Source organism: Crinia signifera, chromosome 6 (genome assembly GCF_055691185.1).
Source record: "Crinia signifera chromosome 6, ASM5569118v1, whole genome shotgun sequence".
NCBI classification, from domain to species: domain Eukaryota; kingdom Metazoa; phylum Chordata; class Amphibia; order Anura; family Myobatrachidae; genus Crinia; species Crinia signifera.
In genome coordinates, this window is record NC_139222.1 from 162,204,170 (window position 1) to 162,220,991 (window position 16,822).

The 16,822-nt window shown below is 45.0% G+C and overlaps 1 protein-coding gene across 1 annotated transcript in view; it reads left to right on the forward strand.

Moving 5' to 3' along the window:
* MGAT5B (alpha-1,6-mannosylglycoprotein 6-beta-N-acetylglucosaminyltransferase B) overlaps positions 1 to 16,822 on the forward strand; it is a 110,939-nt gene that overhangs the window by 42,896 nt on the left and 51,221 nt on the right. Inside the window, exons 4-11 of the mRNA XM_083147861.1 lie at positions 9,379 to 9,526; positions 10,936 to 11,045; positions 12,196 to 12,269; positions 13,097 to 13,264; positions 13,468 to 13,632; positions 14,102 to 14,271; positions 14,649 to 14,780; positions 15,665 to 15,798. Coding sequence (XP_083003987.1) covers positions 9,379 to 9,526; positions 10,936 to 11,045; positions 12,196 to 12,269; positions 13,097 to 13,264; positions 13,468 to 13,632; positions 14,102 to 14,271; positions 14,649 to 14,780; positions 15,665 to 15,798 — 1,101 coding nt within the window. The remainder of the gene's footprint in view (positions 1 to 9,378; positions 9,527 to 10,935; positions 11,046 to 12,195; positions 12,270 to 13,096; positions 13,265 to 13,467; positions 13,633 to 14,101; positions 14,272 to 14,648; positions 14,781 to 15,664; positions 15,799 to 16,822) is intronic.

A 16,822-nucleotide genomic window follows, 5' to 3' on the forward strand; every position in this document is an offset into this window, starting at 1 on the left:
TGCGCAGGCTAGGCCTCTGCCTTATGTCCCGCCAGTTTCGGATGAGGAGCCTATGCAAGTAGGTGCCACCCGCATCCCAGCAGAGGAGAGAGCCCGGCGGTTTAGTTCTGGTCTGTGTTTTTACTGCGGAGGGAAAGGACATCTTCTCCGAAATTGCCCAGTAAGACCAGTAAAAGCTCTGGCCAAGTGATCAAGGAGGAGGTTCATTTAGGCCTGCAGCTTTTCTCCTCCCAAAACTCCCTATTAGCCCCTTGTAGAGTATCATTTCTCGAAAAGGATTTTTCGGGAACGGCCTTCCTGGATAGTGGTGCGGCCGGAAATTTTTTGGATATTTCAGTAGCCCGGGGGTTGGGTATTCTCTTTCTTGAACTTGAGAGTCACGTCACTCTTAGAGGGATAGACGGGAGTATCTTACCTAATGGGGCAGTCTCTTTTCAAACCCCGCCCGTTTGTCTTACTGTGGGGTTCACGCATACAGAGAGTATTTCTTTTTTTCTCGTTTCTTGTCCTGTTGTTCCCATAGTTCTGGGTCATCCTTGGCTCGTCAAACATAATCCCGTGATAGACTGGAAGGCGGGGCAGATTGCCCGCTGGAGCTCTTTTTGCACGGGAAATTGTATCCAGTTTTCCTTGTTGCATGCCTCCGTGTCTGTTTCCTCGATCCCTACGCCCTATAGAGATTTTGTGGACGTCTTCTCTAAAGGGAAAGCGGACAGTCTTCCACCTCATCGCCCGTACGACTGTGCCATCCAATTAATTCCCAATGCTCCTCTACCCAAAGGGAGATTGTATGCTCTTTCCATCCCCGAAACCAAAGCCATGGAAGAGTACATTCAGGAAAGTCTCAGTAAGGGTTTTATCCGGCCGTCCAAGTCTCCTCTCAGTGCTGGCTTCTTTTTTGTGGCTAAGAAGGATGGTTCTCTCAGGCCCTGTATTGATTTTCGGGCTCTTAATAAAATCACTATCAAGAACACGTATCCCCTTCCTCTGATCTCCATACTTTTTGATCAGCTGCGTTCTGCCACCGTTTTTACTAAGATTGATCTTAGAGGGGCCTATAATCTTATTCGGATAAAAGAAGGGGACGAGTGGAAAACGGCGTTTAGTACTCAGACGGGGCACTATGAGTACTTGGTGATGCCCTTCGGTCTTTCCAATGCCCCTGCCGTTTTTCAGGATTTGATCAATGATGTTCTTCGGGAATTTCTGGGTAGATTGGTGGTCGTCTACCTAGACGACATTTTGATTTTTTCCAAAGATTTGGACTCTCACAGAAGCCAGGTTAGGCAAGTTTTGCAGAAGCTGAGAGAAAATCAGTTATTTGCAAAATTGGAAAAGTGTGAGTTCGAGGTTCCGCAAGTCTCTTTTCTGGGATACATCATCTCTTCCCGAGGATTCCAGATGGATCCTAAGAAACTTCAGGCTATTGTGGATTGGTCTAGACCCACCAATTTGAAAGCTGTCCAACGTTTTCTGGGTTTTGCGAATTATTATAGACGTTTTATCCGATCCTTTTCCTCCATTGTTGCTCCATTGGTGGCTCTGACCAAAAAAGGGGCGGATCCGTCTACGTGGTCCCCACAAGCTGTGTCGGCTTTTGAGACTCTGAAGAAAGCCTTTATCTCAGCTCCTGTCTTAAAACATCCAGATCCTGAGCTTCCGTTCATTGTGGAAGTGGATGCTTCCGAAGTGGGGGCTGGAGCAGTTCTGTCTCAGCGAGATCCAGAATCCCTCAATTTACATCCTTGTGCTTACTTGTCGAAAAAATTCTCCTCAGCCGAGGCCAATTATGACGTGGGCAACAGGGAATTGTTGGCAATAAAGTGGGCCTTTGATGAGTGGCGACACTGGTTGGAAGGTGCCGTTCATCAAATCTTGGTCCTCACTGACCACAAGAACTTGCAATATATTGAGTCAGCCAAAAGACTCAATGCCCGTCAAGCCCGTTGGGCTCTATTCTTTATGCGGTTCAACTTTGTCATTTCGTATAGGCCCGGGTCTAAGAACATTCGAGCGGACGCCCTTTCTCGTAGCTTTCTTCCTCGACACGAGACTAGGACTAGTAAAAGTCCCATTCTGCCTTCTTCTTGTATCCATGCTGGGTTTAATCAGTCTTTGTTGGATCTCATCCAGCAGGCTCAGGTTCAGGCACTTGTCGAAACCCCACCCTCTCGGTTATTCGTTCCCGAGTCCTTGCGACGCAAGGTACTATCAGAATTTCACGATTCTAAAATTGCTGGTCATCCTGGGGTTGCTAAGACGTTGGACTTCCTCGCACGTTCGGTGTGGTGGCCAGGAATGTCACGTGACACGAAAGAGTTTGTCTTATCTTGTCCGGTTTGTGCCCGGTTCAAAGTTCCGAGGGCTCGGCCGCTGGGGAGTTTAATGCCCTTGTCCATTCCTTCCAGGCCTTGGTCCCATTTGGCCATGGATTTTATTGTGGGACTACCTGTCTCGTCTCACTGTCAAGTCATTTGGGTGGTCATATACAGGTTTTCTAAAATGGCACATTTTGTGGCCTTGAGGCAGTTACCATCAGCCAAGGAATTGGTCGGGTTGTTCTTACAACATATCTTCAGACTTCATGGTTTGCCCACGGATATTGTCTCCGATCGGGGCCCACAGTTTGTTGCTCAGTTCTGGAGATTATTCTGTTCCTCTCTTAAAATTAAAACCAGTCTCACCTCTGCCTTCCACCCACAGTCGAATGGGCAGACGGAACGTTTAAACCAATCACTTAAACAGTATTTGCGATGTTTCATCTCCAAATGGCAAAATGACTGGGTTGGTCTTTTACCCATGGCTGAGTTCGCGTATAACAACGCTTGCCATTCTGCTTCTAAGGCTTCACCTTTTTTCGTGGTATACGGGTATCATCCCCGGGCCAATGCGTTAGGACCCGAAACCCCTAGCCCTCCGTCTTCTGCAGTTGCTCGTCTGAAGATTGTATGGAAGAGAACCCATGAGGCACTTAAAGCAGCAGCTTTTAAGGAAAAATTGTGGGCGGACAGACGGCCTTGTCGGTTTAAGGTGGGAGACTGGGTGTGGTTATCCACTCGAAACATCAAACTCCATCAACCGTCGGCAAGGTTAGGGCCCAAATATATTGGTCCTTATCGGATTGTCAAGAGAGTTAATCCGGTGGCTTTTCGTCTTCTGCTACCCAAGTCTCTCAAAATCGCCAGCACTTTTCATGCTTCTCTGCTCAAACCAGTATTCTTTTCACGAAAGTTCCCTCGTCCTATTCTTGCCAGGTCCACTCCCGTGATGATTCGGGGACAGCAGGAGTTCCGTGTAGAAAAGATACTGGATTCCAAGTTGCTGAGAGGGTCTCTTCAGTTTTTAGTTCATTGGAGGGGTTTCGGTCCTGAGGAAAGATCTTGGGTCCCGGATGAAGATTTGCATGCCCCTAATCTCAAGAGGTCATTCTTTAGGGAATTTCCTTACAAACCCGGTGGTAGGGGTTTGTCGACCCCTCATCTAGGGGGGGTACTGTCAGGCCGCGGGATGCCCGGCGGCCGGGGGACGGTGCTCGGGCGGTGCACAGAGCACTTCCGCCCAGCACTGCCGAGCATTCACTGTGCGCTTCCGCCCGGCGGCGCGAGGTCACTTCCGCCCGCCGGGGGAGCGCGTCCTCACGTCCTCGGCGTGCCACTGCAGCCGCTCAGCGGTTGCCCGGCAACAGGGGACGCCGAGGAAAGAATATCTCCGCTCGGCCACCTGAAAATTATTAATTAGGGGGCTGGTCTGGACGGCGGCCATTGATTGGCGGCGTCACCCCTTTTAAGGGGTGAACGCTGGCAATATGTCGCCGGTTATAGCTCCCAGCTTATGTATCCGGTCCCTGGTGTTGCTGCTTGTCAGTCTGCTCCAGTCCTGATATCCGCCTGCTTGTTCCAGCGTCGGATTCCTGGATATTCTGTCTGCTTCCAGTATCCTGTTTCCAGTGGTCGCTCCATCTCATCCCTGGCAGAAGGCTGCGTTGGTTCCACATCTTCCATTCCTTGGTGGGCCACGTAAGTGCTCCTTTGGAGCCTGGTTATTCTTTATTCTTGGGATTGGGTCCGCCGTGACCTCAGTCCCTCCGTGGTACCTCCCTTGTGTCTGTTTTATCCATTTCCCTCCTGTGTCTTCCTTCTTGCGCCCTTAGTTTCCTTAGGCAGGGGAGTCCCCGTTTTTTCCATCTGTACCCTGCTTTGGGGAAGCTAGTTTTCCTTGTGTATTCATTCGGTGTTCCCCGTCCTCATTGTCTCTGGGTCGCACTATCCCGTCCTTGGCCTGGTGCCGGTCAGTCAGGGGTCCTTTTCCAGCTAGGTCCGGTAGCTAGTTTGTCCTCTTGTGCTACCCCCTGGTGATCGCTTGCCCTTTGTCACCTCTTAACACCTGGCTGCATCGGGGTCGGAGCCGGCTTAACCAGCTCCTTCGGACGCGGCGGCTACAGGTGAAGCCTAGCTCTCTGCAGGGGCATTCCATCTACCCGGGGGACTCAACAGAGTGAGTGTAGGTTTCGCTGTGGCCGTCCTAACCGGCGGTCCTGGCTGCGGGCTCACGCCTTATCTCCCGTTCCCTGTTCCCGGTTCCCAACACACTGTGCCTAGCGGCAAGCATAACACGTGGATTACTTTACATGTGTTCCGTGTCCGCTCACAGTGCTCGACACACTTTATAAAATCAACTCCACGCCAACGTGGATAGTACGGGAATGAAAAGGGTCGGGAGGACTCGTAACGCGGGGCTTGCCACGCTTCGGGGTGACGTGAATAGTGGGGGTGTGCTATATATATCATTACATTACATTACATCACATAGACATGTACACTGGGGGTGTTGTTCTAAATTGCAACGCACACAAAATCGCATGCAATTTTGCGTGACATGCAATGCGCCTCCAGGGTGCAGTGAATAAATTAACTAGTGAGATTGCATCGCATCCCATCTCATGGCACGGAAATGTGCCGTACAAAGTGATGCGATTTCACTACGCAGAATAGCCCACTAAGCAAATAGCCGGGCAAATAGCTTAGTGGGCGCCCGGCAAATACACAAGTACCAAAAATAGTTAACTTTTTTTTTTTTAATTGGGGGAGTTGCTGAACACTCACAAGTTAATTCAGTTGGGTGTAAGGGAATCTGATCTACGCCTGATATTGGGCCTAATTCAGCATGAGTTGTGGTTTTGGCAGAAACTCCTTCCACTAGAATGCGGGGAGCCTCCCAGCAAAAGGCAATGCCGTCCGCCGCAGATGGAGGCCGCCCTGCATGCTAGGTCCCTCCCTGCAATGCGATTAGAAAAACTTGAAATGGCATTTCTGAAATGTGAACGCTTCACTCTATAGCGCAGCATCATTGGGGCCTAGCTGCAAAGGCAGTTAGCAAGCTGCCACTTCTCCCATTTCAGTGGCTGTGTAGGATGTCATGTAGCCGTTGTGACCCGCCCCGCAAAAAGACAAGACATGCATCTGTTCTCCAGGCCATGCCCCCCCCCCCCCCAAACACCATCTTGATGCCCACAAAACACCCTGTCACAGCCTTCCTCCGGCACTTAGACTGCGGGCACATTTACCTGAATGCAACCCCAGTTTAAGTGCTCATGCATGCGCGCTGCCGTGTGCATGCATGTGCAGATGGGTGGAAAAACGCAGAACAGCGATTTCCACACTGTAGCGGGGCTTTCTGAATTAGCCCCATAATTCACCACAAATAAGGACAGGACTAGTGCTCTCCATGCAAATTGCCTGAAAAAAGGATGTGCTTAGTTGTCCAAAGCATTGCTTTAAAATACAGAAAATTATCAAATATAATATTTAATACAACATACAGTACAAAACAATAACACACTTTAAATATCAATGGCAAGATGTGTATATAAATGCACAGTATCACAACATATATCTGGTCTGCACACTGGTACAATAAAGGTCATATTAAACCTTCTATTTTAGAGGTCTATGTACTAAGCCTTGGATAAGTTAAAGTGAATGAAGAAAAAGTATCAGCCAATCAGCTCCTAGCTGCCATGTTAGAGGCTGTGTTTGAAAAATGACAGGGGCTGGTTGCTTGGTAATTTATCTCCGCCCACTTTATCTCTTCCCAAGGCTTACTGCCTAGTCCACATAGTCTTTTAAATCCAGTTTTTAAGGATTATTGTATCCCAGTGATTTTAAGCTGAGAACGTTCAGTAAAAGTGCAACTAATTACCAGAATGTCCAGAGTATTAGTGCCTTATCCAACAGCTTTCATATTCTCCATCATCATAGGTAAGTTTATTTCACTGGCATAACCATGGCACACGTGTTGTTGGTGCTGCTAATGAGCAGGTCTCAAGATACAGATGACTTGAGTGTTAGGATTATAGTAAGTGCAAAACGTAGGGAACTTGAACCTTTTATGAAAAAACGTGGTGTTGCTGTGATCAGACTGGATACTCAGAAAATAGAAACCCCATTGATGATAGATACACAGAGATGAAGTATAATGGTCAAGCTATCGAACACACATAGTCATTGACCACAGGCATAATAACGCAAACCACACACATACCCATGTACTATAGCAGCTTGCTGTACACAGATTTCCATTCTCATACTCCGCTGCTCAGATAATGAAATCTTCAGGCGGAAGGGAGGGGGGATATTGCCACAGCAGCTTAAACTCTTCTGGGAGCTGTTGAGAATTGGAATCAAAGACAACTTTATAAACCCCTCCAGCAATTTCTCCCTCCCCCAACTTATGAGGACCGACAGAGCCCCTAGGGACTCAGAGTCATGAGGAGAGAGCAAGAAAATCTGCAGCACAATCCAAGCAGAGAGTAATAATTATACACACAGCTACATGTTTAATGTATGAGCACTGTCTGTGTCAGTATGTCACCCTGCAGACAGAGAATGGGTTCTATGTCCTAAAAATTTGTCCTGTCCTCTGTCACTGTGTCACATTGCATATGAGTAACAGAGTTTACTAAGCAGAGTAACATTTTATGGATTATTGAAATTAATGAGTCTCCAGTGTCTTTAGAGACAGAAGTTGCATTGGTACCGTTTGTGTGATGTCATTTCTGGATGTTGTGGCTGTGATTGAATCCGCACAATGTGAAATGGATAGAGTCAGTGCCTCAATATTCCTTTTGTTTCCTATAAACACAGACTGCTTGGGTACTTGGATTCATTCCTAATATCCCTGATTCAATGTAGTCCTGCCTTTAGATACAGATGTCCCTTTCCTTGGGGTGAGATCAGGCTCCGGGTACTGCAGTGATAGCTATATAGATGTTAAGAGAATGTTGACAGGGGGAGAGCAGAATTGCCCCTCAAGCATTTTTCTTGTTTTTACAGATGGGGGCTGGCACTGAGGGAAGTTTGGTGCTTGTATCTGTGCAGTAATTAGTGCACTAAGCATTACACAGTCACTGAGAATATACCCTACATAGCCGTGCAGCTGTTTAAAGAGTCTCTGTGGCCCAAACAAGCAAACACACAACAGATTTTCCCTCAAGGCTTCAGAAGCACAAATAGGTACAGTTAGGATGTTTTTAGCAGAACATCATTGCTTGCTCATCAGGAATTTTCTCTCCAACTCACCATGATAATCTTAGAGACTGCTATGTACCATGGTCCATTTACTTGTGATGAAACATTCTGTCCTATGCTGGTGGATGTACTGTACAAGCTTGTTTATGAACTATAGACATAATTTACTCTGAATCAGTCAGAGTCTAACAGAATTCATGATTCTCCAACAAGATCTGGCAGGATTATCCACATATTTGTAACTTATATACAGGTATATTGAGGTTTATCCTTGGGGGAAATGTATTTCCCTGACACGGCAGGCTGTAAGTGGTATCTTTGGATGATTGCAATCTCCTGAGCGACTGATTTGGTGAGCTTCCAACCAATCCGCTTCTGTCATTTTACAAACACAGCCTGTAATATAGCAGTAAGAGTTGATTGGATGTAGTTTAACTTTCTCCACTTTATCACTCTCTAATAGCGCATACACACTGATTGATATAGTTAACAATATTGTTTATTGACCTCATCAGGGTCCCATCCGTACATGCAAAAGTTGACGATCTAGTCAAGATTGAGCTACGTTTTCAGATGACGGAGGACAATGGCGGGAGTGCGCATCATTATCAACATTGAGCATACATACTAGACGATATTAACAATATATATCGTTAACAATATCGTTATTGATAACGATATATTGTGTATAGAGCTGTAGGCTTATTACATCTGCCCGGTACAGTTATGCACATCTTGCATTACAGTGGACAACATAAGGACTGAATGTTGTGCGAGCCAGCTGTAGCTATGCTAGGCACATCTCCACACTGTTGATAAATCATGCATTCATTGCTGTGCCAGCGCTCAACAGTGCTTTCAATGACTCTTCATTATAAAATACGAATGACCTCACTTCTCATGGTGGCATACCATATGTTGCTTACCTGCTGTACCTATAAAAAAAGAACGTTTAATTGCTATGTGTTTCTGCTTCTGTGACTACAGCATTTATTCGTTTTGAATGATAATTACTGGGGTTGAAGTCAGGTCACAGTAGCAGACTTTCAGATCTGCGTACCGTCATTTTTCCAGTGGACAAAGGGGGTTATTCTGGTTAATTCGCAAGGCTGCGAATTTGCAGCCTTGCGAGTTCACCAAACCCCACCTTGCGAATGGTGGTACACCGGCCCAACATTCGCACGGGCAATTCGCTTGCAGGGCCTGCGAATGTGTAACATCCATTTGCAGCCTTGTGGGATCCGCCCACTTCATTCGATAGTCGGCGACCATTGAATGATGGCGAAGGCACACATAAAGTGACTCTGAAGTCACTTATATATGTGTGGACGCTCGGGATAGTGGGTGGGCAGCTGACATACTTTGATTACAGCGGCCCGCCCTCTGCATCTGCGCCATCGGCCTATTAAAATGCTGGGCTTTCCCATATGCTAATGGGCCGGAAATGCTGCCCCACACGCCTCTCCGCCCCCCGCCCGCTATCTTGGGTGCGTATGCACATGCACAGAAATGCGCATACGCCGAACATCGGACCCCTTGCGAACGGACCAGAATAAGGGCCAAAGAGACAGCCTGCAGCCCTGTAAAACCATGCCCATCTATGTCCAACATGGGTATGGGTCATTGGGTCTACACATATTAGGTCGATATGCATTGGGTCAACCACAGAAGGTTGACATGGCTAAGGACGACACAAGCATTAGGTCGACAATTGCTAGGTCAATAGTTAACAGGTCAACATGATTTTTTTCACGTCTGACTAATCCCAACTGTCTAATCATAGAAATTCTTCCGACTTGGCCTAGTATTGCAGGGCAGCTAGGTGGCTGTAATGTAAGTATGTCTGTTTCAGTTCTGGGCTCAGGAGAGTCTCGAGGAGCCTTGCGCAGAATGAATGACATATTAGAGACCCTGGTGAGGAGGATGGACATTTTAGCAAGACTGGAAAATGCCAGCGAGTCTCGGAGGATAGAGGACACAGGACACTTCACATTGGACAGGTCTGTAACTTTATTTGTATATAACATGGAATAATAAAGTGCTAGCACAAATCCAGTAATGTTCACAGAATAGTGCACTGTCACCAGGCTGTACAATATGTGCTCACAAACCTACCTTATTCTCTATCTGGCCCGGCAATTACTTATTTATGGCACAGTTTTACAGTAGAGTGGGAAAAGGTAGATGATCAGTGTAAAAGGGAATTGTCACTTCACTCCTCCACTAGGAGATATAAACAGACTGTGTGCAGTGCCTGTCTACTAATCCTGACAGTTCTGTGCCAGCGTCTGGAATCTTGTCTTTTCTGGCTTTGCAACAAAGCATGCTTGGCGTTGTCTATACAACATTACTTAATGGGGAGAACTGTGCAGCCATGTGAGCCCTGTGTAAGCTCTATCAGTATGAAGTATCTATAAACCTTGTTATTGTAATATGTAAATGAGTGTGATTTATCAAAGATTGGAGAGAGATAAAGTTTAAAACAGATAAAACAGATTCTGTCATTTGTTGAACACAGCCTGTACAATGATGATGGGAAGTTGATTTGTTAGCACGATATCTCTCCTCTTTAGCTCTCTCCAAGCTTGGATACATTTCTCCCTCTGTCTGATTTTCTTTTCTTTTTGGGCCTACACACGGGGAGATGTGATGAGCGTTCTGAGCGATACTAAATCGCCGCTCAGAACACTCAGCAAGATCGCTCGGCACACAGCTGTGTGTCAGTGATGTGTGCTGAGCGATCTGTCAGGGCCAGAGTTCTCCGGTGAGAAAACTGGCCCTGACCGATTAATATCCAGCTTGCTGGATATTAATCGCCAGGGCCCAGGCAATACTGATGGTCGGGGCCGCGCATCGCTATCGCTATGGCTCCTACACACGGAGCAATGAAGGGGCATTTTGTAATTGCTACATGTGTGGGCCCCTTTTCTTAAAGACAATTTGTTTGTGAACAATTCAGCTTTTCAACATTTATATTGCTTCTATAATGCCAGCTGAATGAGGAATTTTAACTGCATCTAATGTCCACTATGAAATATTTGAAAATGCATTAATCATAATTCCATAAGTAAATAGAAATACATCATCTGATTGTGGTGGCATCCTTCCATTCTTATGTCAAACATTGAGAAAACGCCAGTGCATGCAGTAAAGAACAAAAACAATTACCGGAATGTGAAATTGAGGCTCTTAGTATAGTTTTTGGCCAATATTATGGGCCCGCCTACCATGGCTTGGTGACCTCATCTGGTGGGTCCCTAACATTCCTAAGGTTCATTTCCAGAGCAGATTGGAAGTATTTGACCAGCAAAAAATGTGGGGCAAACTTAACATTACAGTCAAACCGACGTAGACTAGAAAGCATAAATGACATTGCATGTCACTCGCACTGCGTGTATATGTCTTGCAGCGTGCAGTCAATGGGTCTGATGGAGAAGATTCAAGCTATTGCTCAGAATGTGTCTGACATTGCAGTCAAAGTGGATCAGATCCTGCGAAACAGCCTCTTGAGAGGGAAAGGTGAGGCATGCCAGATAACTAGATATGACCTCCATATGATATGTGGATCTCCGTGACAACTTTGTTGAAATATATAATGAAAATGTCTGCGGCAGCTTGTTGGCTTCTTGAGCTGCTTTTTAATTTTTTTTTACTGATTAATTAGACTATTAATCTCTGACCCAACCCAGGTCGCCATAACCCCCCAAGATCTTGGGGAGGCCATTCAGACATCCATCCCACTTTTATGCTTCTGCTGTTAAACTCACCACTGTATCTGATAAGAACTAGACACATTACAGGTTATCTATTTAGCCTCTAGGGTGCACTAAGTGGCTGGCTCTAAGTGAGATACAGCAGCTATGTGTGCTTCTTTTCCCACAGCTGCGTCTGCTATCTAATGCTATACACTGGTATAAACCCATTCCTTGTATACAAGCATGTGTCTGAATGTGCAAGGGCATACTCTTTGCATGTCTTTAACCATTGGATGCACCATTGGAACTTGCACCAGTCCTATGCTAGATGCAGATTATCCATCACAGTATGGCCTCCAGTGTAGGTGTTTATAGTCCATTCTGAGACAAACCCATGGCCGTCCCATAAGACATCTCGGTGTATCTAAATAGCCATCTTCTAGCCACTGCCCAGAAATGCCCAGTACATATCCCAAACATTTCTAAAACTGTGCTTCTCTATCAGTCCTGGAACTCTATACACTCACACCATGGGACCAATGCACTGTGAGACTTTTTAGCGAATTCGGACCTTATACTGTTTGACTTGCCAAGCTGCGTATTTGAGAGTCCACCAAACGCCGCCCATACATCTGCCCCCCGCCCGCATGCCGAGTTTTCTCACATGCGTGCGAATGGATGTTTTGTATAACAATGCATGCACAAGGGATGTGATCCAATACGATGTGTGCTGTTTAAGTACAGAACGGATCCGATGAACGGACCGTGTAAGGGGGGCTTTAGACTCATGTGCACTTCTATAGCATTGACCATTAGCATGATTACTGGCATTGCGTCCAACTCAGAATCCGATCCTGAATAAGAAACAAGCAAATGCAGGCAGAGTTAGCAGTACTAAGCCATTACAACACAGAATGTAAACACCTTCTGAGTGCCTCATGTCTATATGTCATATTAATTAATGTATGTTTTAGTGCTTGAAGGTCAGAGGGATCTTTGCGACATTCCAAGGGACCCCTGGTTCCCAGACTGCTTGGGAAAAGTAGAGGTATGTTCTAGTATCAAATAGTCAAGATAAATGTAGAAATACAATACAAACTTATGGCACCAATTTATAAGGAGATTACACTCCCCTTGTAGTAACTAATACCCCTGCCAACAGTGACAAAGTTGAGCACCTAAGAAATCAGCTCATCTGTCCACACATTAACAACATTTCAAAAAAATATGTACAATATATCAAGAGGCGAGTGGATGAAAGTGTTAAGTTACATTTAAAAGAAACTGACATATTTACCGTTAAGGATACATTATTAGAATTTAAGGACCGGACATAGCACTTTAATCTACAATATATATCAATAAATAGGCTATCAACCTTTTGAAATAACATTATTACTATGACACATATGCCATAACGCCTTCATCCACTCCCCTCTTCATAATAAAACAGCGGGGCCTGAATCACGGTTTTATATAACAAAAGCCTCTTCTATGGAAACAGAAAGATTGCTATTAATGTTAGCAATGGTCAAGCCAGGGTTGCCATGTTTTATATAACCTGTCTGGGCAACCTCTATGGCACAGATTACCTTCTGTGTGGGAGTATGGTGGTAATGAGTATGAGTGTTTGGCGATGCAGAACAAGGCAACAGCTATTACAGCAGTACAGCTTTTATAACTTGGTGTAAGAGTTCACACTATAACATTTGACATCCCTCACTGCATTTGTAGTCCAGCAATATTCCATATACAAAATGTAATACAAATAGTTAGCATTGGTTAGTGAGCAGGCAGTTGTTACTACTGGGCCGTCTTATTGTTTGCATTGCCTGTCCTCTCATGATCCCATGTTATCTGTGCTCTGTGTTTTAGTGGATGCGATCACGGTGGACGTCCGACCCCTGTTATGCTTTCTATGGGGTGGATGGCACAGAGTGCTCCTTTCTCGTGTACCTTAGTGAGGTGGAATGGTTTTGTCCAGTGCTTCCTTGGAGAAATCAATCTATTAATCCTTTTTTCAAGCCACGCCCCAAAAAGCAGGTATAAATTGGAATTCATGGTATATATAATGAAAGACACCACTACAGAATGTGGTACAATAAGTGAGCCCTGGAAAAAGCATATTCGTGTTTCTAATAGAATATTTTAACCTGCATCATACAGTGCAGTAACTATACGCTAATGTCCAGAGTTCTATAACCTCTGCAATATTCTGCCTCATAAGCCCTTTGTGTTCTTCAAAGGCTGCCTTCCGCACAGAGCTCTCCTCTCTTGTCGACCTAATGGGAACTGGCAAAGACTCTCTGATTTTTATGAAGAAGAGGCTTAGGAGGCTAGAGGCTCAGTGGCTGCTGGCTGCTCGGAGGTTGGAGGTCAGGATTAATAATACACCAAAGGAGCAGAAACAGGTAGGAAAAGCTTTCATTGTACAAGTTTCTCAATTTCTATCTTTAAAAATGGTTTGTTTTTATGAGATTATAAGATTTAATCTGAATCTTTCTAGTGCACCTCATGTGACATATTTTAATGTTGTAAATTGTTCAATACTGTTATATAACACTAGCCTTAGTACAATTTGCATTATGTAGGGTAAGGGAAAAAGCACCCAGCTGAAGAGTATAAGGGAAAGGATTTGTAGAAACACTAGTGTAAAACATTTCATAGAAGCAAAAAAAACTTCTCGTATTAAAACAGTAGGTCGACACTGAATGGTCGACCATAAACAAAATGTGCAGCTGATCTATAATCGGCTGCCTTTCAAAATTGCAGGACTGCAATCAGGTCTAAATAACCCCTATATATACATAATGTACCTACCTTTCATTTGTTTGGTGTCTTAGCTAGATTTTAATCACCTCCTATTCAATATCTCTCCAGATCCTTGTCCACATTGGATTTCTGACAGAGGAGTCTGGTGATGTGTTCAGTCCTAGGGTGCTGAAAGGAGGACCTCTGGGGGAGATGGTGCAGTGGGCAGATATCCTTGCGGCTCTCTATGTGTTAGGCCACAGTCTAAAAATAACAGTGTCTGTGAAAGAATTGCAGAGGTGAGTATAGCAACCATGCAATCGATTGCTACCTGAGCATGATATTTATCATTGATGCCAGTATTAGAGCTTAGCTGTGCCGTACCTGCAATGTGGACGGGTAGGCAACCATTTTAAAGTAATGTTAAATGATTGGACTATTCTGTGATTGTCAGGCTAGGAAGATAAATTGTAGTTTAGCAACAAAATCCAATTTACGCTTATCTTGGTGTTGAATAATATCCTCTTTCATTCATCCTTTTTTTTCATACAAAGGATCATCCAACCTTTAAAAAGACATTGATGAATGTACAGTGAGTTTGTGCATGTACAGTATGTGACGAGCTTGTATCTCCTAAGAATGTTATGCTCTGCTCAGGCTTTATTCCATGTTTCAGCTACTTAGGTGTCCCACCCGGAAGGGGAAATTGCCCACTGACAGAACCTCTAGGTTTTGATCTCATTTACACAGACTATCATGGCATGCAGCAAATGAAGCAGCACATGGGACTGTCCTTCAGGAAATACAGGTGAGAAAGTAGTGTAAATGGAGGCCACAGCCCCAGATATGGACTATGCACCCAGCTGTACTGTATCTGGGGCAGCCTGACTTCTTACTGAAATATGACCTGTGACTCTGACACATGACCGTGGGCCTATTTCAGAGTGTGTTGCCGTTAGCGAGGATTCGCCGTGTCCCGCTCTGCAATGTGGCAGCAAAATTTTGGGGGCACATCACTTGAGTATGAGCGCTTCGCTACACAGCCGTATTCACACATGACCAGCAGACCTCTGTCCGATAAGACTAGCTGCAAAGACAGAAGCAGGCCGGCGAGGTTTTGGGTCGCCTCAGCAGTGTATGACATTATGCAGGCCTGCCCCCTGGAGGTCTGGACACACCTGCATTGTCAGACCTATCCTGCAAAAAACAGCGTCGATGCCCCTGCAACTGTCTGTTGCTGCCCCCCATCGTGTGGTCAACACCCGCCATCACTACTTAAGTTGTGCTCACGGCGGGTCCGCAGTTTAAGTGCTTGCGCATTGGTATGTGCATGCATGCACAGATCTCCATAAATCAAGGATCTGCACATGGGTCTGATTCAGACCCATGCACAGATCTCCAAAAATCACTTCTCGAAAATGACTTGCACTTTAGTAGTGTGCCCACAAAATGTTGCGGTCCTCGCTGAACTGCAGCTCACTCTGAATCAGGCCTCATATGTGGCATCGCATAGATCCACAACCTGTAAGACCTCAATTTGCTATCAGACAAATCCCATGTACTAATTCCCATAGTTTCCTATTGTCATTTTGATTTATGCCATTCCCTAAAACAAATAGACCTGCTCTTTAGCACACACAGACATTTGATCCCTTATAAAGGGTCCACACCATGAATACCCCCCTCCTGCAGGTGCCGTCTACGTGTGGTGGACACATTTGGGACAGAGCCGGCTTATAACCACGAAGAGTATGCCACACTCCACGGCTATCGCACAAACTGGGGATACTGGAATCTTCACCCCAAACAGTTCATGACCATGTTTCGTAAGTTTGGGAAGATAGCTCTGGGGGGGGGAAGGACATTGTGTTTAGCATGCTACATGGCATATATACATGTTCAGTATTTTTTGGTCTATAATATGTGTTTTCATTGCTATTGTGCACTGTCATCTAAGGGGGAATTGTTGCTTTTAAACATTAAGCTGGGTACACTCTATATGATGTGTTGCCAGCAGGACATTGGCAGTGGGGAAGCCATCATCGGCAAGTGCATACACACTTGCTAATGCATGCAGCATCAGCGGGATCAAGCATGGCCCTCGCTAACGACATCCCCCATTGGCCCGATATGTTGGTAACATCTGCCAGATCGGGCGACCTATGCTCTAATGTGTACCCAGCTATAAATTAGTAAAAAGCCATGAATGTGGAATAAAGCAGTAGTATTCCCGATGCTGTGTTATACTGTGTAGATTTGGTCAACATTAGTTCTTAGTTATCCATTTTATATATTATGTATCCCATTCATTGCTAAGATTATATAAGTGAACAGTTGTTACCGTTGCATAATAATCAAGGCACTGTAAAAAAGACATACAAATGGCTGCAGTCCCTACATTCCATGACAGAGATGGCATACTATGACAAATGACTGCAGATTCATAATAGCCCAGGGCAGCTCTTGTGCAGTGTCATATGCATCGCTCTGTGTAAGATGCATTTTCCCAGTGACAAAAAACAGTTATTGTAGCAGTGAAACAAAGACTGTAAACCGCCACTACTGAACACCATTAAATTCATTACATACTGTAAATGGGTTTTTCATTTCCTGTAATATACTGATTTAAATTTATAGTCAGCTTATAATAAGACTTACAATTCTTATCTTTTGACGAAACTTCTCCTTTAGTTTTCCTGCACTTTAAAAACACAAATTGTAAATGAACCTCTCTCACTGACTGTGAAGTTAATTTCATTTCATTTTCCATTATCATCCTAGCAACAATTATGACTAGAATATAAAGCATTGACAGCGCAAGATTGTGTTAGTTGTCGACAAATTAAAACG